Here is a 26224-nt window from a genome sequence, read left to right as displayed (position 1 = left end):
GATTAAAAAAGAGTTGTCTGAATTGAAACAGCAGTTCATTGAACCTGGTTCTTCGGGGGGGTTAGGAAGAGGTGAGATCTTGCTGACGTTGGTGGATCTGAGCCAAGCAGCAAACTTACATAGACTCAATAACTTCGGTCAGGTCAATTAGTAGGTCAGAGTAATTTACCGGAATAAATTATCAGGACCTCTCCGACTCTAAACAAACTGGATCTGCCAACTGAATCTCACACCAGAGCAGGTGAGAAATAGAAATGGCTTACTGTAAAATAAAAGCGTGTCACAATGCTAAATCCTAAACATCACTAAATTCATTAAGAATAACTTCACTCCTTTCTGATAATTACAGCTCTTTTGATAGTTCAATTCTTTTTGAGTGTTTGTTAGTTGAGGAGAAGACCAGGAAACAGAGTAGGTCGAGGGTCTAGTTTGAGAAGAGAGCAGGTAGAGTTACTGCGTCATCCTTCCATGAGGCAGCCAAGACAGAGAGCTCTTCGTCTTTGATTAAAAGAGTTTGCTATCCTCGCTCCTCTCAGTTTTCCACTGAAGCGACCAGGTATTATATATATACATTTAGGCAGCAAGACTAAATCATACATTTTTTCCACCACTTCATCATGAATAAATACAATAATTGAGTAACTAGATATTATGAGGGTAGTAGTAATAAGACAACCGCTTGTGTCAGAATGAGATTAAGTACCTGATAAGAGAGTGATTTATGACCCTCATAAACCTTAGTCCCGCCTCCAAATCCCTTTGAAGTGGCACCTGTCACTCTGACATCTGACCTTTGACATCTGACCTTTGACCCTCTTATCTTTTACGACTTGTTTGTTTATAGCCCTAGTAAGGATATTGCACAATAAGGGGGTGATAAGACTTTTTGATGTGAAACCTGTTAGAGTGTCTTAGTAGGTCATTATTTGTCAATGATAAAACCAGATAGTATGATAGTATGACTTGTTTTGGTCACCTGTGGTGGTTGTATGGCCTTCTATAAGATAGTGTTTAATAGGAGTAAATATTACTTAGTGACTCTTTTATGGTAATATAAGGTTATATGACATTTTATTGTTTAATTACTTTACTAACTATAAGGAAGCCCCTTTGAAGTTGTGTTTCCCTGGATGATGGAAATAGTCTAAGTGTCCTGTTAGGGGAACATTAAGGAGTTCAGGAGTTTTGTTAACATTAATGCTTGTTTTGCTTTTGATTGTGTTAATAAGATACTTTTAGATACACTTTGAAGTGTGCAACACTTTACAACTGGTAGAATATGAAGTACTTTGTAAGGAATTCGGTTTCTTTAAAGGCAGTTTGTGATTTTTAGGGCTGTTTCAGAGAGACAATGCAGTTTTGAGTAAGTAATTGACAATCTACCAGTTGTAAAATGTTCCTACATAAAAGTGTATCAAAAAAAGTATCTTGGTAGCAGAACAAATAACTAAAATACGTAAGGTTATCAGAAAAAAAACCTACATTGTTTAACTGAACAAGTGTTTCAAAATAAAAAAAACAGCCATTAAAAGAAACCTTTTTTTTTTTTTAATATTAAAGTTAAAGCATCAATCTGGTGCACTTTGAGAGCAAAATTAATAGATCTATGGATACATCTCTCAACACCCAGATGAAACAGAACTGTAAACAGATTTTCTTTTTCTTTATGGATATTTTACAAATCACTTCCCTTTTAAACTGTATTCTTGTTTTACTGTCATATAGTATTTCATACCTGTTTTTCATGTATTCTCTTATTGTTTTATAACTATAATGATCATATTACATTACATTACATTGCATTTAGCTGATGCTTTTATCCAAAGCGACTTACAATAAGTACATTCGACCAGGAAGACACAACCTTGAGGAAAACAGAATCATATAAGTACATCAGGTTTCATAGAGCCAAACATTTCAAGTGCTACTCAACTGGCTTTAGATAAGCCAGTCCTTTATTAGTATATAAGTGCTTTGTTAAGTGCTTTGTTAATAAATCTATCGCTCGAAGTGGAGTCGAAAGAGATGAGTTTTCAGTTTGCGCCGGAAGATGTGCAAGCTATCTGCCGTCCTGATGTCAATGGGGAGCTCATTCCACCATCTTGGAGCCAGGATAGCAAACCCACGTGTTTTTGCTGATGGGAACTTGGGACCCCCTCGCAGCGAGGGTGCAGCGAGTCGTTTGGCTGATGCAGAGCGTAGTGCACGCGCTGGGGTGTACGGTTTAACCATGTCCTGGATGTACGAAGGGCCAGATCCATTCGCAGCATGGTAAGCAAGTACCAGTGTCTTGAAGTGGATTCTATCAGTTACCGGAAGCCAGTGAAGGGAGCGGAGGAGCGGAGTGGTGTGGGAAAATGTTGGAAGGTTGAAGACCAGACGAGCCGCTGCATTCTGGGTGAGCTGCAGAGGTCGGATGGCACATGCAGGTAGACCAGCCAGGAGGGAGTTGCAGTAGTATGAAGGTGTGCCTAGGAAATAATTGTTTACATAAATCGTGACCAAACCATTTGAAACCCACTGAGATAACTTAGACTAAAGTGAACTATCTAAACACTCAGAGAGTCCTTTAGCTCACCTGAGCCTCTCAGTCTGACAGGAGAGGACTTTCCCTTCACCTTGTTGTAGAACAAACAGCTTCTTATATCCGTTAGCGCAGCTAGATAATGTTTAGAGTATTGAGAGGTCCTGATAATTTATTCCGGCAAATTATTCTGACCTCCTAATTGACCTTTCCGAAGATTATTGAGTCTATGTAAGTTTGCTGCGTGGCTCAGATCCACCAACGTCAGCAAGATCTCACCTCTATTAACTTCCCGAAGAACCAAGGTTTCAATTAACTGCTGTTTCAATTCAGACAACTCTTTTTTAATCTGTTTAAGCGATCCCGAAGGATTTTGATATCAGTAAATGGAGTGTGCTCCTACCTAAGTGTGTGTGGCAGGGTGCAATCTTACCTTTGACGCAGGAGAGGAGGGCACAGGTGTCTTTTAAAGGATCCCAATCCAACAGGTGGGATTCAGTTTATTTGAAGAAAAATAGGTCCAAACTAATACAGGGTTTTTACCTTCTCTCTTTACAACATTATAATCATCCTAACAAAAAAACCGTGCTGTGATCATGTTCAAATGAAACTTTAATTCACAGTCTTACATTTATTACCAAAATGTTTTAATTTCAACTGCCCATTTCAGTTGTGACATTTTTAAAATTCTCCCGATAGAATTTAGAGGTATTTCCTCGTAAAAAGACCGGTGACAATAAAAAGCGCATTCAACTTTTCATTCACCCATTTATTCACTTCAGTTTTCACACACTTTTTCCGACACAGACGGCGGATTAACACTCAAAAACCCATTCCTATCCGCAAAATTCGAAGGAAGGTCCTTACAGGTCGCGGTATTTATAATTTTCAAACACTTTTTCCGACACAGACGGCGGATTAACCTTTCAAAAACACATTCCTATCCGCAAAATTCGGGGGACCAGATGTTTTCCCCACAGGTCGCGGTATTTATAAAGGTTCACACACTTTCTCTCATCAAATCATTCCACTCAGCCAACAACCAATAAATTCGAGAGATATTTACCCCGTCTAGAAAGACCTTACCGAGAGCTATTAACCCAGCTCTGAAGCACACAGCCTACCCGGAGAGAGTCTACCAGGGGTCACCCCCCCCTCTCTCGCGCTCTCTCAAAAAACCAGTCTCTTTATGCTAAAAAAACTGGATCCTAAACCCAAAAAAACAAACTCCTCCTCTTACACCCAATTCAGTTGAAAACCGCGCATGCGCATAATGTACAAGGCTGAACATGTCCCAACATGTTCCACAGCTGTTATGGGATAAGACACCCTTTCATATGAGGTAAAAGGACATGAACTCTCTTTGGCCTCTTAATGTTTCTCCCCTTAGTGTGAAGCCCCCCCCCCCCCCTCCCTGTGGACTGCTGCCAGAGGAGAGGAAGAAAACTCAACCTAAACACCACTTTGTTTTGTTTATACTGTAACTATAGAAAACCTAAAATATGAAGCATTTTCATTGTGGGTTATACAAGAATATAATTGATTATATTTGATTATAACTAACTTTCGTTTTTAAGTATTAAACATACTATGAAAACTCACAACACCCTCTTTTCAAAACGCAAAGTTCTCAAATAGCAACAGAAAAAATTGTAAGCATAGATACATATTCAAAAACCGTCAAGAAGCATTCTCATTATGGGTTTATACAAGAATATGATTGATCATGTATGATTTATAATTAACTTTCGTTTTTAAGTATTCACTTCATACCATGATCTCAATTAACTTTCGTTTTAAGTATTCACTTCATATGAAGATCTCAACACCCTCTTTTCAAACGCAAAGTTTTCAAATATCAACAGATAAAATCGTAAAAACACATACATATTACATCCGTAAAACTCCACGCATCAATATCATGAAAAGTTCTTCAGTATGTGTAATCAGGACGACCCTTTGATGAACCTGGTGTGAAAAAACACCGAAAACATAGTACCGTACAGGAATGTCCTTTGGCGAGGGGCCCATCTGTTGTAGACTCCTAAATCCATGTTGCTATCTGATGTATATCCTTGACCCTGACCATGGAGGGGTTGCAGTTTTTCGCTGGACGACATCTCCAAACGAAAACCAGATAACTCGGTCGACAGTTGTTATGAATTTTTTAGACCTCGTCAATAATCGCTCATGACTTTGTGACAAGGTCAATGAGTCCCCACACAATGATAGCACAAACGAGGAATCAGAGGCATATGAAACAGCTTAGCTGGCCCTCGCTCATGACATCCTGTGTGTGTAGTGTGAGATTAGGTGTATGTGGTGCCAGTGTGGTGCTGGTGGTACTTGTTGTCGTCTTTCGTTGGTGACTAGGACACATCACTTGTTGTCGTCTGTTTCTACCGTCTCTCCTGGCCTGTGACTACGACCTTGCAGTGGCTGGCGTGGACCCATGTGGCTCTCTCGGTGACCTTGACCGCTGTCTGGGTGATGAGGAGCACCTGGTAGGGACCTTGCCAATGGTTGGATTTCCAGCTCTTTCTCCGGAAGTCCTTGACCAGCACGAAGTCGCCGGGTTGGAGATGGTGAAGTGGACCAGTGGCAGGGGGTAGGTAGGGTTGCTGCTACCTGGCGTCTGATATCTGACCATGCAGTTATCAGGTAGTCGTCATCCTTTCCTGGGAAATCCACTGCGATCTGAGTGGCTCAGCGGGTAGAGATGCAGCCTGTCCCACAGAGCTGGAAGAATCATCCTCCTTCTCTGGCGGGGTCATAGGTGACTCAGCCGCTGATCCATTAATAATTGTTTAAATTGAAACAATTTCCCCCAGGAATCCTTCCAAGGGGTCTGGTACTCCATGTTCCTCTGGAATGTCTATTGACAGCAAGGACATCTTTTTGGCTTGGGCACCCGGGGAGACCTCTGAATCAGATCACTTTTTTCTCTTACGAGTCTCCTCCTTTTCACCGCTTGCCCCTTCCGGTCCTTCTGCACAGGTTTCCTGGGTCCAGGAGTCTACTTAGCTTCACTTGAGGCACTGTGACTGAAGTTTCCCCGCTAGGCAGGTTCAAATCCTCTTGGTAGATTGCTGAGGTATTAATCTCAACAATATAGCTAAACTCAAGTTTAAATCATTTCTCTGATCCATAAAAAGTTGTTTCAGTTAAAATAAAAACTTCCCCAAGGGTTTTCTCAAGAGGGTCGTGTATTCCATATTGCTCTGTAATTTCTATACACAGCAAGGTGATTGTTTCTCCTCTTACTCAGTTGGCCTCTAATGGCAGAAAGCACTGGGCCATAATCTACTCTTATCAGTTTAACGACATGACAGCCCTACACCTTCATGCTGTGTGAGAACCAGCAAAAAAGAAGGAGAGATGTGCTCAAAAAATCAAATTTAAATGAATACTCTTTTTAGGGTGTAAGCGTATATCAATTAAAAATAACTGAAAAGAAAACTAATAGTGTAAAGTTAAAAAACAATGAGAAAAATAATATAAAGGTTATTTTCCATTTCCTCTTTGATACTGAGGTATTCTCCATCCAAGCTCTAATGATCCATATGCTAATAGACAGAGTTTCGTCTTGCCATCTTTCTGCATAATTCACTATAGATTCTAACAGTTCTACTGCTAAATCCTTTGCATTGGAGCTATTGCTTGTTACTCAGATTTAAATTCCCTCTTTTGCTCTATAAAATATCCCTTGGTACAGAATTTACCAAGACAAATTCTAACTTATTGCGAGAAGATCCCACAAAAAGCCATCCTCTCCTGTGGAAAAAAGCACATTAACTGCCACGTGTGTGTGCAAAACATGTCATGTGATGTGAGACTGATCGCATCAATAGTGGATGGGTAGGCCGCAGTCATATTCCTATCTGGATTCTAAACTCAGTTGGCTTGGGTGAACCGGTCCTCTCTTCTGGAGTGAAACTACTTTCCCAGAAAATTGACTTCACTGTATCCAAACTTTCTGATCTAGTTTTAAGCTAACCCTTCTCTGGACTTTGCCCCTTTCTGGTCACCCATACACGATTTCTGAATTTAACGGAAAAGGTGTGATAGTTAGATATGACCTCACCTTTGCCCTAGGTAGCTTTTCCATACTTATAGGAATATATTCAGCCTTGTCAAATTGATTGGAATGTCCCAATTTGTCTTACAGTTTTTTATACTCCACTCTTTGGCTGCTCTAACGCCTGATACTTCTATGGTAAAGACCAGATAGGTGTGATTTCTTTATCCTGCAAGGGTGACAAAAACTTTCTCATTTTTAAAGTGAGTGACATTATCCATTCCTATTTTCTCAGTTTTTAGGAAAAATACTTATATGTTCCGCCATTTTAGCAGACACTGTGTTCCAGTTACTCTGGTCAGAGGATAAACATGTTTATGACTCCCTCCAGTTATCAAAGGTCACAAGGAAATACTTATTCCCACTGGGAGTGCGGGTCAGAAAAGGACCTGCTTATGTCAGCACTAAAAATGGTTAGTGGTCCTTCCTCTATTATTTTAAGATGCTCAGGATGAACTTTCTTAAACCCATCCACCTCTACACATTGAAGACATGTTGACCATGTGTGTTGTAGGTGCAATCGCAGTTTTGGTAAGAGGATTTTATTGTGGAGACAATATTTTCTCATCTGAAATAGGCCCACATGGCCTAAACTGCTGTGTAATTCACGCACAACCTGAGGAGCTTCTTCAGGTGGTACGTGAATGCTTCCACCCTTTTTCCATATTCTAGGGAATATGGCAGTCAGGTGGTTAACTCGTCCCGTGCTTTAAGCAAGGTAAAACTTCTCTATTACCCTGATAGTTAAATGATATCTTATCTATATGGCTACGGACATGATTCCATTCTACATGCCTGCCTTTAACTCTGCAATAAGACCCTCAATAGATGGGGTGTAAGCGCTTCACCTTTCACATTTTTGAACTGCCTTTGTTCCCAATTATTAAGCTCTTCTTTACCCGCTTTTTAATAATAATCACTATCAGTAATAATACGGATGTGTGCTATTTTTCCTTTTTTAGCAAAAGGAAGTCCCTCAACAAATGGCCTTTTCCTCAGCAGGCTGTACCTGGTATTGCACCCTTTTGCTTGCAAAGTACTTCACCTGAATTAGTTTTCTTTATAAAGGCCCAAGTGGCTGCTTGGTCACCTTTTCGCAAACTCCCCTCTGTAAACAGTGTTATCTGTGGAGTAGCGGTTTTCTGTAAGGGTTTCAATGTTTCCCTTTGTGGCTTACTTCCTGTGGTCCTCTGCACCCCACATCTGGATCAGACATTATCATCTTCCATTTTCTTCATCTACTCATCATTATTTTTGCTCCCTGAACAGTTTGTTTAGTAGCTTCAGATATTGAAAAATAAAGAGTGTATATGCACATTTTGGTACCTTGAGACATTTCCCTCAGGGCTGGATACATTTTTAATACAAGTGCAAGATGCTTCTCTTCAGGTGATAATTTTTCCTCTGTTCCTGATCAAGTCATGGACATGAATAACACAGATTTTCTATCACCCTGGTTCCTTATCTCCACATTGTTAGTTTCTGAGAATGGGTTTCAACATACTATTTTGGTTTATGATATTTGATATTATTGTTCTGGTGTTAAGATAATTTTTTGAATCTCCCTCTTTTCTTAACAACTGGAGCTATGTCTATTTTAGATCCGACTTGGTTAAGAGTTGATTTATTCATTGGTGAGAGGAACACTATTTCCCTTGTGCTGGGGTGGGGGTGGGTAGCTTGCTTTGGGAGAGTTCCTTAAAATCTCCAGATCTTCCTCTGTGCTGAGGCCATACAACTTTTAATGGTCTTTCGTGGTCTGCTCAAATTTTCTTCCCCTCCAGAGGTCACGCCTGTCTTTGACCCTGTGTGCTGCGTGTTTTCTGCAGCACCTCGGGAGCAGAGAAAAGAGGAAACCTTTTTTCCAAAAATGCATTCTCCTTCATGAGAAAAATAGCACCACATTTAACTCTCATTGACTTGTCTTTAAAGCGTTCTTTAAGGCTTGAATTGAGTTTTCCGTTGTGTAACGGAAAATCCCATTCCCAAACAGGGGTCAAAAGTAAATACTTTAGTTGATTTTGGTAAAGTATTTGAGCTTTAGCTTCGCAAAAACTTTCTCATATTAGTTTTGAAGATATTTTTGGGGCTTGATTATCTGCTGATAGTTCCCACATAGGTTTTTTCTTAAAAGTACATTCAAAACAACCGTTATTTGTGGATCATCTGATCACCACATTGCCTTCTGACAGTTTAATAGTCCTTATCATATTATCACACTGTTATTGCATGCTAGGACCTATTCTCTTTGCCAGAGCTACTGCTATTTCTCCTGCATGTTTTAGCTTCCTATTAGCAGGGTTTATTAACATGGTTTGTTGATCCAGTTTAAGATTTTCAATATTTGACATTATTATTTTCCAACATTCCTTTTTCCTGAATATCATGTCTAACAATGTGGGGTTTTTTTTCTTTCTAGGAGTAGTAGATGGGATACTCCTAAATGGCATTTTTTGAGCTTTTATCCCTGTATGGTGGAGATAGGGTCTCAAACATTATACCAACTGCTTGTTGCTCTCTGTCAAACGGTAGTCTGACAGGAAACTTATTTTGGTCGCGGTACGCCCGTGGGTCTGGGCTAAGCTGACCAGGGCGGGCAGAAGCTCCGGATTTTGCTTCTGTGTATCCCCCCTGTGTGGTTGGCTCCGAGTCATTAAAAACTGCGTTCTAACCTCGTCCGCCATTTATTTTTGTTTGTTTGTTTTAAAAAACAACACAAAAATGTATTAAAGGCTTCAAGTTCACTCTTTTATACACATGCAAGTTCCTAGGCTTTACTCTCGACGGGTGATCAGTCCGACTATACCGTCACTTGGTTCTAAGTTCTCTTTCTGGATTCAGCTAGTACATGCGGGTACCTCAGCTAAGAGTTTTATTTACCGAGCTTCGAATTTTTTAAACAGCATAGGTACCTTTAGACCTATGTTTATCTTTATTAAATCTCCCATTAACTCTTCCCCACGTTATGTTTTAACGCAAAAGTTCAAACCGCAGCTCTTGGTCAAGTCCTACCTATAAGTTTCAAAGTAATTGGACAAGTACTGAGCAGTGCTCCTACGGCTGACTTCACTTTAGCCACCTAAACCTGTGTTAAAGGGACCACAGGCTTCTCAATTTGACTAGGGGAAAATGAACCTTCTTTAGCTTCTTTAATCAGACAGCTATATCCAATATAATATAACCCTCAGTCCGGTGCAATAGTATTAACTTAAATTACTACACTTTCAGGTTTAATTATATATATTCTAGGATTTGGGGTAGGTATTTTAACAAGACTTTCAGCCTGTATTTCGCTGATTTGTATTCCTCGACTTTTTTCACTAGGTCGTTTTGGTTCTTGTATTTTGACTCTGTAAAAATATTACTTTTCACAGAGCCCCACGTTGGGCGCCATGTTTAGAGTATTGAGAGGTCCTGATAATTTATTCCGGCAAATTATTCTGACCTCCTAATTGACCTTTCCGAAGATTATTGAGTCTATGTAAGTTTGCTGCGTGGCTCAGATCCACCAACGTCAGCAAGATCTCACCTCTATTAACTTCCCGAAGAACCAAGGTTTCAATTAACTGCTGTTTCAATTCAGACAACTCTTTTTTAATCTGTTTAAGCGATCCCGAAGGATTTTGATATCAGTAAATGGAGTGTGCTCCTACCTAAGTGTGTGTGGCAGGGTGCAATCTTACCTTTGACGCAGGAGAGGAGGGCACAGGTGTCTTTTAAAGGATCCCAATCCAACAGGTGGGATTCAGTTTATTTGAAGAAAAATAGGTCCAAACTAATACAGGGTTTTTACCTTCTCTCTTTACAACATTATAATCATCCTAACAAAAAAACCGTGCTGTGATCATGTTCAAATGAAACTTTAATTCACAGTCTTACATTTATTACCAAAATGTTTTAATTTCAACTGCCCATTTCAGTTGTGACATTTTAAAATTCTCCCGATAGAATTTAGAGGTATTTCCTCGTAAAAAGACCGGTGACAATAAAAAGCGCATTCAACTTTTCATTCACCCATTTATTCACTTCAGTTTTCATACACTTTTTCCGACACAGACGGCGGATTAACACTCAAAAACCCATTCCTACCGCAAAATTCGAAGGAAGGTCCTTACAGGTCGCGGTATTTATAATTTTCAAACACTTTTTCCGACACAGACGGCGGATTAACCTTTCAAAAACACATTCCTATCCGCAAAATTCGGGGGACCAGATGTTTTCCCCACAGGTCGCGGTATTTATAAAGGTTCACACACTTTCTCTCATCAAATCATTCCACTCAGCCAACAACCAATAAATTCGAGAGATATTTACCCCGTCTAGAAAGACCTTACCGAGAGCTATTAACCCAGCTCTGAAGCACACAGCCTACCCGGAGAGAGTCTACCAGGGGTCACCCCCCCTCTCTCGCGCTCTCTCAAAAAACCAGTCTCTTTATGCTAAAAAAACTGGATCCTAAACCCAAAAAAACAAACTCCTCCTCTTGCACCCAATTCAGTTGAAAACCGCGCATGCGCATAATGTACAAGGCTGAACATGTCCCAACATGTTCCACAGCTGTTATGGGATAAGACACCCTTTCATATGAGGTAAAAAGGACATGAACTCTCTTTGGCCTCTTAATGTTTCTCCCCTTAGTGTGAAGCCCCCCCCCCCCCCCTCCCTGTGGACTGCTGCCAGAGGAGAGGAAGAAAACTCAACCTAAACACCACTTTGTTTTGTTTATACTGTAACTATAGAAAACCTAAAATATGAAGCATTTTCATTGTGGGTTATACAAGAATATAATTGATTATATTTGATTATAACTAACTTTCGTTTTTAAGTATTAAACATACTATGAAAACTCACAACACCCTCTTTTCAAAACGCAAAGTTCTCAAATAGCAACAGAAAAAATTGTAAGCATAGATACATATTCAAAAACCGTCAAGAAGCATTCTCATTATGGGTTTATACAAGAATATGATTGATCATGTATGATTTATAATTAACTTTCGTTTTAAGTATTCACTTCATACCATGATCTCAATTAACTTTCGTTTTAAGTATTCACTTCATATGAAGATCTCAACAATAACCAGAGGCTAACAACAACAATGCCAGGTACCGCTGCGCTCTGTCTGTCTCTCTCGCTCGGAGCGGCGTTAAGGTGCTGTCCGGCGGAAGCACTACGTCCCTGAGTGCAGGCATATTGTCATAACGTCTCGAACCCTCGTGGAGAGTCTATCAAACCGGCCCACACCTGTGCCCTGTAAAACATGAACAACAGGGTGTCGCTGTCCAGGTTGCTAGGCGACAGTGCTACAGACCGCGGTTGTCAGGCGACGCAAACAGCAAGTTTCATTTCGCAGACTGTTCGGTGTACTGTTCCTTCACTTTATTTTAATATACATTTATTTTGGACGAAAACTTAGCGTGAGGAAAGGCATGTGTGGCGTGAGTGCGTGATATATGTGTTAATTGCGTGACTCTCACGTTCAATATGTGAGGGTTGGCAGCCCTGCTATTACCGAACTGTGTCAACTGTACTTATGGCTAAATATTAGCTAACCATTTCGAAGGTACTCATAGCTAACTATTAGTGAACTGTCAACTGTACTTATAGGTAACTATTAGCTAACTGTGTCAACTATACTTATAGCTCACTATTAGCTAACTGTTTCAACCGTACAAATATCTAACTATTAGCTAACTGTTCCAATTGTACATCATTTTTGGGGGCAGATTAGCCTTTATTGGAGATGACAGTGTTGAAAGGGGGAGACAGAGGGGATGAAATGCGTTTATGGTTCCAGGCCGTATTCGAACCTGGGTCCTCCGCATGGGAACTGAGTCCCTATACGTGGACCAGCTCTACCAGGTGAGCTAAGTGGCGGGCCTTCAACTGTACTTTTAAATTATTATTAGCTAACTGTTTCAACCGTAGCCTACTTATAGCTAACTGCTGGTTAACTGTTTCAACATTACTTATAGCTAACTGCTAGCTTACTGTTTCAAATGTACTTATAGCTAATTATTAGCTAACTGTTTCAACTGTACTTATAGCTAATTATTAGCTAACTACTTCAACCGTACCCCTAGCTAACTATCAGCTAACTGTTTCAGCTGTACTTTTAACGTACTATTAGCTAACTGTTTAAACCAGGGGTGCCCAACCTGTCGATACGACCGGTCGATCGCGGGGAGATTCCCAGTCGATCGCGAGATGTGTCTAAAAATAGAACAACAATATTCAGTTTTATCGGTAATGTCCCATAACATAATCTTCCTGTACCAGAATAATGCACTTGAACGCATCAAAGCTTTGTGATTGGCCGGCGTGACCCCATGTGTCGGGGCGTGGCTTGTGGGCAGTGGGCACTAGTTAGCTGACGTTGTCCGTGTCAACAGGAGTGACAGTCCGCACACACACAAGACCGCAATGGCAGAAGCAAAAAAGCCCCAAATATATCATTTTCACTCGAGTGGGAGGATGATTATTCCAATTCAAAGTCCATCTGTCTCATCTGCAATGCGAGCGTGGCTTTATCGAAGAAGGGTAATTTAGGAGCGGCATTTCAAAACAGTGCACAAACGCTACGAGACGGAATTCCCTCCTAATTCTGCCCTACGCTCCAAAAGGGGAGGGGCCTGAAAGGACAGCTAAATGCACAGCAGTCAATTTCCACCAGGCCCAACAACAAGAGCAAGGCTGCTACCATAGGATCTTATCGTGTCAGTCACGTTCTTGCGAAACACATGAAGTCTTTCAAAGACGGCGAAGTTGTGAAAGAAGCATTCCTGGAGGCTGCCGACGCGCTTTTTGGGGACAGTAAAAATAACAGTAGCATTTCAACAGGTTTTTGATATAATAAAAACTCAAGTTAGATATCGTTATTAATCTGCTGAAAGTTTTAGTTTGTTTGAACTTATGCATTATAATTATTGTACAAAATGGTATAAGAATGCAAACATTAAGATCTGTTCTGTTTAAATTGATATAGTCTATTATCAATTCAGGTTAAGAAACTAGTGTTGCTTGCATCCTATTTTAAAGGCATTTCTTTTTATACTCTACTAAAATGCAACAAAAAAAGGGTTGATTCTGTTAATTTTGTCTTTTTTATTGCACTTTGGCAGCAGATTCCTGTGTAGCTTCAGATCTGAGTTGTCTTATTAGTAAGCCTAATTTATACTTTTGTAGCAACACTATTTTTATATAATGGCAAAGAAAGGAGTCTTTTCTTTTTGTCCTGTGTCATATGTGGCAGCACTGTTCAATGCTTCTTGAAAACATTACCCACTGTAGTGTGACGTGTGAATAAACTCCAACTCTGTATCAACAACACTGTTGTGTAGCTTCAGTTAAATACTTGTATGTGTGTAGATTAGAAAGAGGTAAGATAAAGGATCTGCAGTATTTTATGAAGTATTAATCGTACAAAGGTCAGTTTAATACAAGTAGAAGTGTGTATTTACCTGGTAGTAGGCTGTCAGTAATGGCTACACCTCTCTATTTGGACTGGTAGATCTCGGCAGACTGGCAACTTTAAAAGTAGCTCTCGGTTCAAAAAAGGTTGGGCACCCCTGGTTTAAACCATACTTATAGCTATCTATTAGCTAACTGTTTCAGCCGTACTTATAGCTAACTATTAGCTAACTGTTTATCTATACTTATAGCTAACTATTATCTAACTATTTCAACCATACTTATAGCTAACTATTAGCTAACTGTTTCAACTGTACTTATAGCTAACTATTAGCTAACTGTTTCAACTGTACTTATAGCTAACTATTAGTTAACTGTTTCAACCGTACTTATAGCTAACTGCTAGCTAACTATTTCAACATTACTTATAGCTAACTGCTATCTTACTGTTTCAATTGTACTTATAGCTAATTATTAGGTAACTGTTTCAATCGTACCCATAACTAACTATTAGCTAACTTTTTCAACTCTTCTTTTAACTTACTCTTAACTGTTTCCACCATACTTAAAGCTAACTATTAGCTTACTGACTCGACTGTACTAATAGCTATCGGTTAGCTAACTGTTTAAACTGTACATATAGCTAAATATTAGAGAACTGTTTCAACCATTATTATAGCTACCTATTAGCTAACTGTTTCAAATGTACTTATAGCTAACTGCTAGCTTACTGTTTCAACCATACCTAGAGCTACTATCAGGGTATTCGTTATTCTCACGTCCAGGAGAGAAGCTTTAAAAGTAAGAGACAATGGAGTCTCTGAGAAAGGTTCAAATGGGTACTTTAATTAAATGGCGCGGTAATGTTACAGACAGAAGGTAGTGAGGAGAGAAAGGCTGCAGTTTCCTCTCGCAGTGGAGGCCGTGGAGAAGTGCCTACATTTTAGCTAACTGTTTCAACTCTACTTATAGCTATATAATAGCTAACTGTTTCAACCGTACTTCCCTGCTGAAAAAAACAGCATAGACCAGCTTAAGATGGTTGCTTGTTTTAGCTGGTTTTAGCTGGTGTTAGGCTGGTTTAGTTGGTTTACCAGGCTGGACAAGCTGGTCAGGCTGTTCTTGCTGGTTCAAGACCAGTCTGGTCAGTTAAACCAGCATAGCCCAGCATGGATGTCATGCTGGTCTATGCTGGTTTTAGCTGGTATTTATGCTGGTCTACCAGCAGTCTTGCTGGCGAAACAGACACAGACAGACAGAGAGGGGATGACACGGGGGAACGGCGATACGGCAGTGGTTGAAACAAAGCGGTATGTTTTGACTGGCACTAACGGTCGAGGAGTGAAGATCAGTTGAGCGTTTCTGTGACTCCGCCCAGCGGCTGCTCTTCTGAGAGGCACCGCTCTGACAACTCTGTCTACTGGGAAACGCGGTAAGCAACACTACACAATTTCACCAATTCTGAGAGTAAAAGCTTTCTCGAAGGTTCGTTTTGCTTTCTTACAACGTTACGTTGATGTTAACTTAACCTTACGTTTGCTAGGAAGCTAGCTGTCTTAGCTAACAACAGTTAGCAGCTAAAGTTTTCTGCAGTTTGTGTTTCCCCTGAAAAACGTGATGTAGTTATTTAAGGGTAAGTTAACTTAACGTTATCTTACAAGTTGAGAGAGTTACGTTTTGTTTAAAATCGTCAATGTAATGCCATTAGAGGTTTTGTGTTGAACATGAAGTTAGCTAACTGTAGCTCTCTACCAAAGGTTAGCATGTTAAGCTGTACTTTGTGTGGCAGCTAGCTTAATACAAAAAGGGTTTTTGTGCTTCATTGTGAACTTTTCTTACAAATGTGTGTTAATCTACCTGAAATTTTAGGGACAGTTTTTTTCTACTCAATGATACAGACCATTGTTGAGGAGATGCAAAACATACTGTAAATGAGTTGGGTCCGACATATACTTTGAGTAATGTTACTTTGCTGCTAAAAAATGAAACATTATCAGATGAGGACATCACCAAAGTGTGTGAGTCTTTCAGGGGATTTGATCTGTTTTTGCATGTCGTACAGGTACTATGTGTACTATGTACACACTGCTCTGGTATGAATTAAAAATATAATTGCAAAATGTAAGTCTCCCGCTCTTGTCATTGTTTAGGCTTTGCATTTGAACCCCTATGACTGGTTGCGGACTTGAAGGGAACGCCTTCCTGACATCCAGGAAAATTGTGAGATTCTAATCCATTTCAATGCCAACAGCAAGTCATTGTTTTTAACTTTTTTAATATGATTTTTTGGGGAACTTCAGTTTTATTGAACAGTAGAGATCTACTGGAAACAGTGGAGAGGGAGGAGATGATATGCAGCAAAAGGCCGAGCCGTATGGTTGCTGCTCCATGTGTAACGTGTTCTATCAGGTAAAGCACTTTGGTACCCAGTTATTTATGGTATTGAGTTTGAATTTAGCCTTTGGAATGTATTTTCCAACAGAGCATTGTAAAGACTGAAAAAACAGGCCTGACATGATTGGTCTTTTACTCAAGAGGATGTTTGTCCTCCTGTCTTCTCTTATTTCCTTATCTTTCTTTCAGGTGTAACATCTACCAATGGTTGTACATGACAGAGACCTCCTCCACCTCTTTGCTCTCCTACTAGTAAACCCTCCTGATCAGAGCCTTTCCTAAATAGTGGTAAGTTGTTTTACAGTTCAGTGTACGTTCATTTAGCAACTTAATGCTTTACTGCTGTTGATTAAACCCTATATATATACATCCATCAGCAATCAATAAAACAAATTATCCAACACAAAATAGAAGAAATCTGGACCTATTCTATTTCTTTTTATACAACAGCATCTATTGGGACTGCTCATTGATGTCATCAAGAGCCATTGAGTCTACCTTTTGTAGTCGGCCTCTTCTTTGTCTCTTGACATTCCTATTCTTTTATTGTTGATATTGTTTTGTTCTTTATTTTTGTTGTGAGAATCACTTTGCAAATGTGTAAGTGCTATATAAATAGTTATACTGCTATTATTGTTGTTACCATCATTACTATTATTAAAAACGTTTTCTTTGTTTTCTTTATTCATCGATGCAGAAAGGATCATGCCAGCCCACATCAAACACCTGATCAAGAACTTGTGAATCTTCAGGCAGAAAAGATGAAAACACCTGTTCAAAGTTCCAGTTCCCTGTACATCGAACCATGCCTGTCCTCTGTTCCACATGTCTTCAGTCTGTTCTGGACCCCATGACTCGGACACTAGTTCTACCAAGGCTCATTAGAGGTAAGCAGTGGTAGAGAGTGTACACTGATCACACATTTTTTCCAAAAGGTTGCCGACCCATGCCCTACACCAAAAAGCATTGTAGATTGAAATTCAGAAACTGGAGGAAAAATCACTTTAATGAAGAAATATAAATGATAGTTTAATACAATCTATTAAAGTATTACTGAAAATAATCCCACTAAATGTGCTGAATACATAATTCAGGAATGATTTTTGCTCCATCTAACAGAGAATGAGAAGCATAACCCAAGATTAGTGGGAAACGAGGGACACCTGCTGGCAGACATATCAAGCTTATATAAATTAAAACAGTAAGGAGCATGTTTGTTCCTGCTTGAGAGTTGTACAGTTATAATGCATGGCTGTCATTGAGAATATTATTTTTGTGGTTGTGTGAACCCGACAACTCCGCCCTCTATGTTAGAGGCAGAGCTGGAGTATGACGGGGGATCAACACCAATCTCCCGGGGGGAGGTCACTGAGGTCGTCAAACAACTCCACAGTGGCAAAGCCCCGGGGGTGGATGAGATCCGCCCGGAAATGCTGAAGGCTCTGGGTGTTGAGGGACTGTCATGGTTGACACGTCTCATCAACGTTGCGTGGAAGTCGGAAACGGTACCGAAGGAGTGGCAGACCGGGGTGGTGGTTCCCCTTTTTAAAAAGGGGGATCAGAGGGTGTGTGCCAATTACAGAGGCATCACACTACTCAGCCTTCCCGGGAAAGTTTACTCTAAGGTACTCGAAAGGAGGGTCAGGCCGATTGTCGAACCTCAGATTGAGGAGAACAATGCGGATTCCGTCCTGGTCGTGGAACGACGGATCAGCTTTTTACTCTCGCAAGGATCCTGGAGGGGGCCTGGGAGTACGCTTATCCGGTCTACATGTGTTTTGTAGACTTGGAGAAGGCGTATGACCGAGTTCCCAGGGAGTTACTGTGGGAGGTGCTGCGGGAGTATGGGGTGAGGGGGTCTCTACTCAGGGCCATCCAATCTCTGTACTCCCAAAGCGAGAGCTGTGTCCGAGTCCTCGGCAGTAAGTCGGACCCATTTCCGGTGAGGGTTGGCCTCCGCCAGGGCTGCGCTTTGTCACCAATCCTGTTTGTAATATACATGGATCGGATTTCGAGGCGTAGTCATGGGGGAGGGGGTCTGCAGTTCGGTGGACTAAGGATTGCACCACTGCTTTTTGCAGATGATGTGGTTCTAATGGCTTCATCGGTCTGCGACCTTCAGCACTCACTGGATCGGTTCGCAACCGAGTGTGAAGCGGCTGGGATGAGGATCAGCACCTCCAAATCTGAGGCCATGGTTCTCAGCAGGAAACCGATGGACTGTCCACTTCAAGTAGGGAATGAGTCCTTACCCCAAGTGAAGGAGTTCAAGTATCTCGGGGTCTTGTTCTCGAGTGAGGGAACAATGGAGCGTGAGATGGGCCGGAGAATCGGAGCAGCGGGAGCGGTACTGCAGTCGCTATACCGCACCGTTGTGACGAAAAGGGAGCTGAGCCAGAAGGCAAAGCTCTCTGTCTACCGGGCCATTTTCGTTCCTACCCTCACCTATGGTCATGAAGGATGGGTCATGACCGAAAGAACGAGATCGCGGATACAAGCGGCCGAGATGGGTTTTCTCCGCAGGCTGGCTGGTGTCTCCCTTAGGGATAAGGTGAGAAGTTCGGTCATCAGGGAGGGACTCGGAGTTGAGCCGCTCCTCCTTCGCGTCGAAAGGAGCCAGTTGAGGTGGTTCGGGCACCTAGTTAGGATGCCACCTGGGCGCCTCCCTAGGGAGGTGTTCCAGGCACGTCCAGCTGGGAAGAGACCAAGGGGTAGACCTAGGACCAGGTGGAGGGATTATATCTCTTCGCTGGCCTGGGAGCGCCTTGGGATCCCCCAGTCAGAGCTGGTTGATGTCGCCAGGGAAAAGAAAGTTTGGGGCTCTCTGCTGGAACTGCTACCCCCGCGACCCGACCACGGATAAGCGGGAGAAGATGGATGGATGGATGGATGGATGGTTGTGTGCTTACCTGATGGCAGTAATGCAGTGTTACGGCCGCCGCCTTCTATCTGCCCATTAACCTTCTATCTGCCCATTAACCTTCTGTAAGTGTTTGCAGCTGTGTATTATGTATTCCCCATAATGACCAAGTCGCTGCACATTATCCCGCTTATCACACGGCCACATTCTCAACAAAGTAACGATATGACTCCCAATATTAATTGAAATGCTTTTATAGATTTAGAAAATCTTTGTATTGATTTAAAAAATAGTACGCTATTATTTATTTAAAATGACATGCATCCGCTAAGAGAAATAGTCTGTTGTTACTATTTGAACTAACGTAGCAACGGCAGGAACTGCTTCGATAGCGTTTTTGAGGAGCTTTTTGATTACAGATTTGAAAACTTCGTTGCTTGCTTTAAAAGTAGCACAATTCATGATGTCAAACCTTGGAAAGTATCTAGATATCCCTGCCCTAATGCCAAAGTAACTGGCAACTGAATATGTGTCGCCGTTTGATGTCTATGTCTGGACCGTTGCGTAAAAAGGAGGGTTTCTGCCCGTTACTTCTCCGCTGTTTTTCTTGTCCCAGTTTGAAATGCCTGCAGTTTGCTTTTCGGCCAAACTGTATACAGTTAAATCGACCGAACTTCTTTCTGCAGATGTGAGCGTCCTTAACAACGGTCAATAAATCCTTGACAGCGGTCTGTCTGTTCTGGATTATCAACGTGTCACGTGTTCTGAATTGACCAATCAGAATCGAGTATTCAACTAAGCCATAAAAGTAAAGATATCTCTCGGCTGTGATTGGTTGTTCCTCGTCACATGACAAGCGTTGCACGCTGCTCCGTTCCAAAAGTAGAAATATTTTCAACTCTTGGCGCCTGGTTGCGCCTAGAAAAAAAGGCGCTTGGGAGCTACTAGCTAACCACTTAACCAATTATCCATTTCCTGTAGCTAATTTACATTACAATTCTCTATACCAGTGAAACCATTTGATCCAGCCCTCAGGTATAGGCTATAAGCCACTGCAGGGCCTCTGCTGTGGACACAGATCCCCGTCAATCGTCAATAAACCGAATCCACTCTCTGCACAGCTGCTCATGCATTTCATTTGAAAGACATCACAGAATCAGAATCAGAAAACCTTTATTCGTCCCACGGAGGGGACATTTATATTTGTTACAGCAGAAAAGAGCCAAAGACAGCTTAATGTTAACTATACATCATTTTTTTTACAGAGAACACATCTTTAAAGGGAACCTATCATGCAAAAGGCACTTTTTGTATGTATTTTATACATAAACATGTGTCCCCGGTGTGTCAGGGAACTCACAAATTGTCAGAAAATAAAGCCCTCTCTCTTTTCCTCCATATCTCTAAAAACGGGAGAACGACGGATCTGATCCAGATTTGCATCCAATATGACGTAATATCAGAAATGTTGCTATCAGAAACAATGCCCGACTGTTTTGGACGTAATATGGTCTTTGTTTACATAAGCAAGCATCGCTAACAATCAGAGCTAACCTGTACTGGAGAAAGTATGTGTAAAAAAGCAGGAAATAGAGTGGTGCAGGGATGACGTATTTACCCGGAAGTAAGCTGCATGGGTTCCCTCGACAAAAAAGCAACGGGATTTCTGCATAGGATTTTGGAAAATAGCTCGAAATAAGGTCTGTGGAAAACAAACCTGTTTGAGAAATGCACGTTTTATTCAGCCGGATAATCTCCACATGTCTACCCTACTTTTATAATGTTCTAATCATAAATCTAACCGCCAGAAGCAAAATGCTAACGTTATGCTATAAAGGAACTACAGCTGAGTACAGCAGCACGACTTCAACGTCACGCGAACTTAAGATCCATATTCAAAAATACAGATTCAAAATTGTACAAGTTCAAGCGTTTGTTTTAACAGTTTGCAGGAGGCAGGTACTTGCTTTCAAGCAGAACAGGGGCAAACAAACTTAGCGGGAGTGTTTACGTGTTCGGCGTAATGACGTACAACGTCCTCCACAACTTCTGTAGCCCTATTCAGCCACTTGGTAACAACCATCGTTTTTCAGCTCTATCTCCGTAGAATTCTGAGCAGGCACAAGCTCCCCCTCCTCTTTTTGGTTTTATTTCAAACTAAGGACCCCGAATCAGCATTTCTCTAACAGGCTAAAATAGAGGGATATGAGGGATTTCTAAAATGCATGATCTGTTTGGTATTTTGAGCAAAACACATTATAGATATATTTTTTATATATATCTGAGACCCATAATATATGGCTAAACATAGCATAATAGGGGACCTTTAAAGGTTACAACAATATCTGATCACATTTCATAAACACTACATGCACACAAACCTTTACCACCGTTTCAATGACACCAGGCAGAGCTCCTTTAGAAGAGTTACAAATCAACGGGAACATTTGATTGGACATTAATGAACCCGGGGTGATGAAGACAAAGAAGAGCTCAACAAATGTCTTCTTCTTGGCTTTTTCTGACTTTGTCCTCAAAGACTTTGAGAGCGTCTCCAAGAGAACCCAGTGCTCTGATTACAGGAAGAACGTCTCTCCCCCCAAACGCAGGATTATGGGATGCCTGCGGACCATTTTGAGATGGACACGGGTCAACGGGTAACCCTCTGGGACCTGGAAGAGAAACAGGGAAATACTTTGGTTATAAAACCAACAGTAGATTGTAGACGACCTTCTTCAACTGATAGAGGAGAGTATTTGTTCTCACTGGATCAATACTCTCTGATCTGCTCTCACCTCTGTGTACTGTATATACAGACAGTGGCGTGAAGGAACTAAGTATATATACTCATGTACTGTACTAAAGTACCATGCTGATGTACTTGTACTCTACCTGAGTATTTAAAGGCCTCTGGTTCAGAATCCCTGCTGGTTGAACCTGTTATCTGAACGCAGTCATGTTTATGTTAGGCTGACACCATCCTAGGTTAGTTTACTGTAGAGCAGAGGTTCTTCTGAATGCAGTCCCTCATCAGAACCACCTTTATTTCCAGGTCCGTTTACACACACAAGGAAGTAGATTTAGTATCTGGTGGTGCGAACATAAACAACATAAGAAAATAAGTTGCAATGGAAGGTTACATATATAAAGTAGGGCTGTCAAACGATTACAATTTTTAATCAGATTAATCACAGTTTAAAAATTAATTAATCATGATTAATCACCATTCGAACTATGTCCAAAATATGCCATTTATTTATGCATATTGTTGTGGGAATGGAAAGATAAATGAAAGAAGGCGGATATATCCATTTAACATACAGTATCTATGTTTATTATAACATTTTTCTGCGTGTCAAAATGAAAGACAACCCACACACCTATCAATCATCAAACCGTGGGGTCTTAATTCATTACGCGTTGATTTCTATCAACGGGGGAGTACTTCAGGAAAGTCGACAGGGGGGAGGGGCAGCGGCAGCTAGTGGAGTACTTCGTGACCACAGAGTGTGAATGTTGTGATCAGCTGTTTTAGCGCAGTTCTCCAGTGAAGGGGGGGGGGGAAGTCTCCCTCCGCAGCCGGTTGGCGTAGTTTTGGCACAGTTCCGTTGTCCAGACCGACGTTAACAGCAGCCCTGTCTGTGCACACGGAGACCGACTCTGTCGTCCGGTGATCTAACCGCCTTCTGGAAAAGCTTCACAAGTACGTCGGTACGCAAATGCGCTTTGTGACACAAGGGACGGTACACATTTCAGATTACGCACATAACCTGCATACCAGTTATGTGCACCTACTACAGCAAAAGTATTCTCCGTCGGGACTTCCTGCAACAACACCACGCCGTTATCAAAGATGTTCTATTGAGAAGACGATCACTATGTGACAAAAGTTTTCAAAACCGTGGCTACTGAAATCAATCTTACTAACTGCTGTCTGTGCAATTTACTCCGCGAGTTGGCAGAATTTATTTTGCTTACTTTAACATCATTTTTCATGGTGGGGCTAAGCCATTTATTGGTATGGGTGTAGCCTACCCCAGCCATACCCTGGCGCTGCCACTGGTGGCACGTATGGGGCGGGCCATTCTGCACATGCGTTAAATGCGTTAAATATTTTAACGCAATTAATTTAAAAAATGAATTACCGCCGTTAACGCGATAATTTTGACAGCACTAATATAAAGATAATAAAAATAAGTATTTTCAAGAAAACTATTTACCATTAAAAAAAGAATTAGACAAATATTTACACCATATTTAAATGTAAATATACAAAGAACCTTAAAAGCTACAACACTTATGTAAATATGATAATATATGTAAAACTACAGAGAGTTGTATTTTAAATTGGAGGGCTGTGCAGACGTGTGCAAACATGGCATGACATGAAAGAAGGATGGTTATATAAAGATATTATTAAAGTAGTGTTTGGTCGTGTTAGAGGATCAGCTGTATGAAGATCCAGGTGTGTGTTCAGGTGAGAAGAACACTGGAGCCTGGAGTTATGAAACAGAGTTAATAAAGTTCAACTCCAGCTCAACGAACACAAACTACAATAACAGAACATCCAAAGACCAAAGCTAAATATTCAGATCACTGGGAACCTCTGAGTTCGTTGTCCATTTCCAAAGGATTATTAACGAGTTAACATGTGACTGCAGTACCAGCCAATCACAGCAGAGCGTGAGACATTGATCACAGCAGATGAACTGATATATAATTACATATATTTCTTCATTTAAACATGTATTTTCAGGTTTCTTCTCTTTGTGACAACACACCAAAGAGAATTCCTTCAATGTGAGAAATGTAATTGGCAAAAAACTGGATCCTAAATCTGATGCGTTTGCAGAGTTATGGTGACACATCTTTGTTCTTAAGAAAAGCTGTAAGTACAATTGATTGTTGTTGTTCCTTTCATATTGAGGACAGCCAACAGGAAGTCTCAGCTGCAGCCTTCTTTCATATTTTCCTAAATGCCTCCACGCTCCTCTACGTCTCAAACTCGCCCCGTAATAAATAAACTGAACAAATCAAACCTGAGCTTTTAGATTTGTCTTGAATCCCAGAAAACACTGAGCAATAACTACATTTGATTCTGTAGTGACACCTCAATAAATACAGTTCACACGGTGCGACCTCTCACCTTTCTGTGTGTCTTCACTTCCTGTCACCTGAGAGGAGAGGGAGAGAGAGAGAGAGAATAATGATGATGATAAAACATGGAGAGAAACAGCCAGAATGATGAAGAGAGAGAAACCAGAGTGTTGTTTTCCTCTGAGCTCATGCTCCATTAAAGAGTTGATGAATGGAGGACATGGTTTCAGTACTCACAGGTCTTCTGGATCGTGGCTCTGATCGTCTCATTATATCTGATCCTGTAGAGATGAACACAATCCAACAGTTTTAGATCCAGTTTAAAATAAGTGTTTGTTCTTTGAGTCAGCTTCAGAGTCCTGATCTCATGCTTTACATCCCATCATATCTTCTCTGCAAACACTACGACTGACTGCCTCAGCTCTCTGCTGCATGACAGGAAGTAACCAGTCATTAGAAACTAAATACATCCCATAAAAAACACACTACCTTTCCCGCTCTTCTGTAAAACCCCATCTGTCTGTTAGAGAGTTGATTACTAAAGTGTGGCTTTGCATTTCCAGCTGGCCTTCTCTAGTTGATGGAAGAATGGAAGAGCCTGCAGTAGGGCTGTGCAATTAATCGTATTTTAATCGCGATTACGATTATGGCTTGCGACGATTATGAAAACAGCATAATTGACAAAATACGATTATTTTGCTGGGTGCGCTTTCGCCCCTCCCTAAAAGCCCACTCGGCCACGTGGGAGTGACATGTGTTGTGAGTGTTCAGCGCGAGCGAAGATGTCAGAACAAGAGCAGCAACTCGTTAAAAAGAAGGGTCAAACTATTTCCACTATTTGCAAGTACTTTGGCTTTCAGGAGTCCGACGTGGAGCAAAACAAAGTACAGTGCAGGATTTGTTACCAGGTTGTGTTGGCACCACACGCTAACACAACCAATCTCTTTAATCATCTGAAATAAAACCACAAAGTGCAATACGACCGGGCAGTAATACAACAAAAAGCAGATGCCCGCTCGACTTCATCCACCACATCATCACAGTCATCGATTCAGGACGCATTGTACAGAGCAACGGCCTACGCGACGAGCTCGCAGAGACACAGAGATATTACAGGTGCCATTACATTTCACATCGCTAAAGATATGTGCCCAGTTAGCACTGTTAGCAACCAGGGCTTTAAGCAACTTGTCAACACGTTGGACAAGCGTTACGCGATGCCGTCTCGGTATTATTTCAGCAGGTCTGCGCTGCCTGCACTATGTGACAAATGCCGTGGGGAAGTTGAGAGAGATGTGGCTTCAGCGGACTAATTTGCGACCACAACAGACCTATGGTCTAGCCCAGGGGTGCCCAACCAGTCGATCGCGAGATGTGTATAAAAATAGAACAACAATATTCTGTTTTATCGTTAATGTCCTGTAACATAATCTTCCTGTGCCAGAATAATGCACTTGAACGCATCAAAGCTTTGTGATTGGCCGGCGTCACCCCATGTGTCGGGGTGTGGCTGAGGGTCTTCAGTACAGGTGGCAATATCGTCACCTGCCTGCGCTCATCTCTGAAACCAGACCATGTCAACAGCCTGGTGTTTCTTGCAAAAAATCTTTAAGAGATGACATGAGCAGCCCTACCAGCATTTGCCATGGTGGCCTAAACATTTTTATTTGGTCTTAAATTGTAGTTCAACATTTATTTCCTGTTACTTCTGGACCATGACGGTGGGCCAGCCTTCAACGTTTAACTGAGTGGAATATGTTGAATATGTTTTACCAAAATGTTGGCTATATGTTAAGGAGTGTTCAGTAGGTTGTGACATTGCACTGCAACATATTTGATTTCATTTATTTTGGTCTAATT

At 41.2% G+C, this 26224-nt stretch overlaps 1 protein-coding gene and 1 long non-coding RNA gene across 2 annotated transcripts in view; one reads left to right on the top strand and one right to left on the bottom strand.

Annotated features, from left to right (window-relative positions):
• The first annotated feature begins 15256 nt into the window (after positions 1-15256).
• On the top strand, positions 15257-17677 carry LOC117557911. Its single transcript, XR_004570767.1, has 5 exons — positions 15257-15445; positions 16164-16233; positions 16314-16422; positions 16597-16695; positions 17105-17677. It is a non-coding gene; the product is annotated as an uncharacterized LOC117557911 (long non-coding RNA).
• Positions 17678-21635: 3958 nt separating this feature from the next.
• LOC117557904 (NLR family CARD domain-containing protein 3-like) overlaps positions 21636-26224 on the bottom strand; it is a 29122-nt gene continuing 24533 nt past the window's right edge. Inside the window, exons 10-12 of the mRNA XM_034233898.1 lie at positions 24602-24645; positions 24414-24441; positions 21636-21939 (exon numbers count right to left, since the gene is read on the bottom strand). Coding sequence (XP_034089789.1) covers positions 24428-24441; positions 24602-24645 — 58 coding nt within the window. The 3' untranslated portion in view covers positions 21636-21939; positions 24414-24427. The remainder of the gene's footprint in view (positions 21940-24413; positions 24442-24601; positions 24646-26224) is intronic.

Source organism: Gymnodraco acuticeps, unplaced genomic scaffold (genome assembly GCF_902827175.1).
Source record: "Gymnodraco acuticeps unplaced genomic scaffold, fGymAcu1.1, whole genome shotgun sequence".
Lineage (NCBI taxonomy): Eukaryota > Metazoa > Chordata > Actinopteri > Perciformes > Bathydraconidae > Gymnodraco > Gymnodraco acuticeps.
This window is presented reverse-complemented; position numbering and strand designations above follow the sequence as displayed.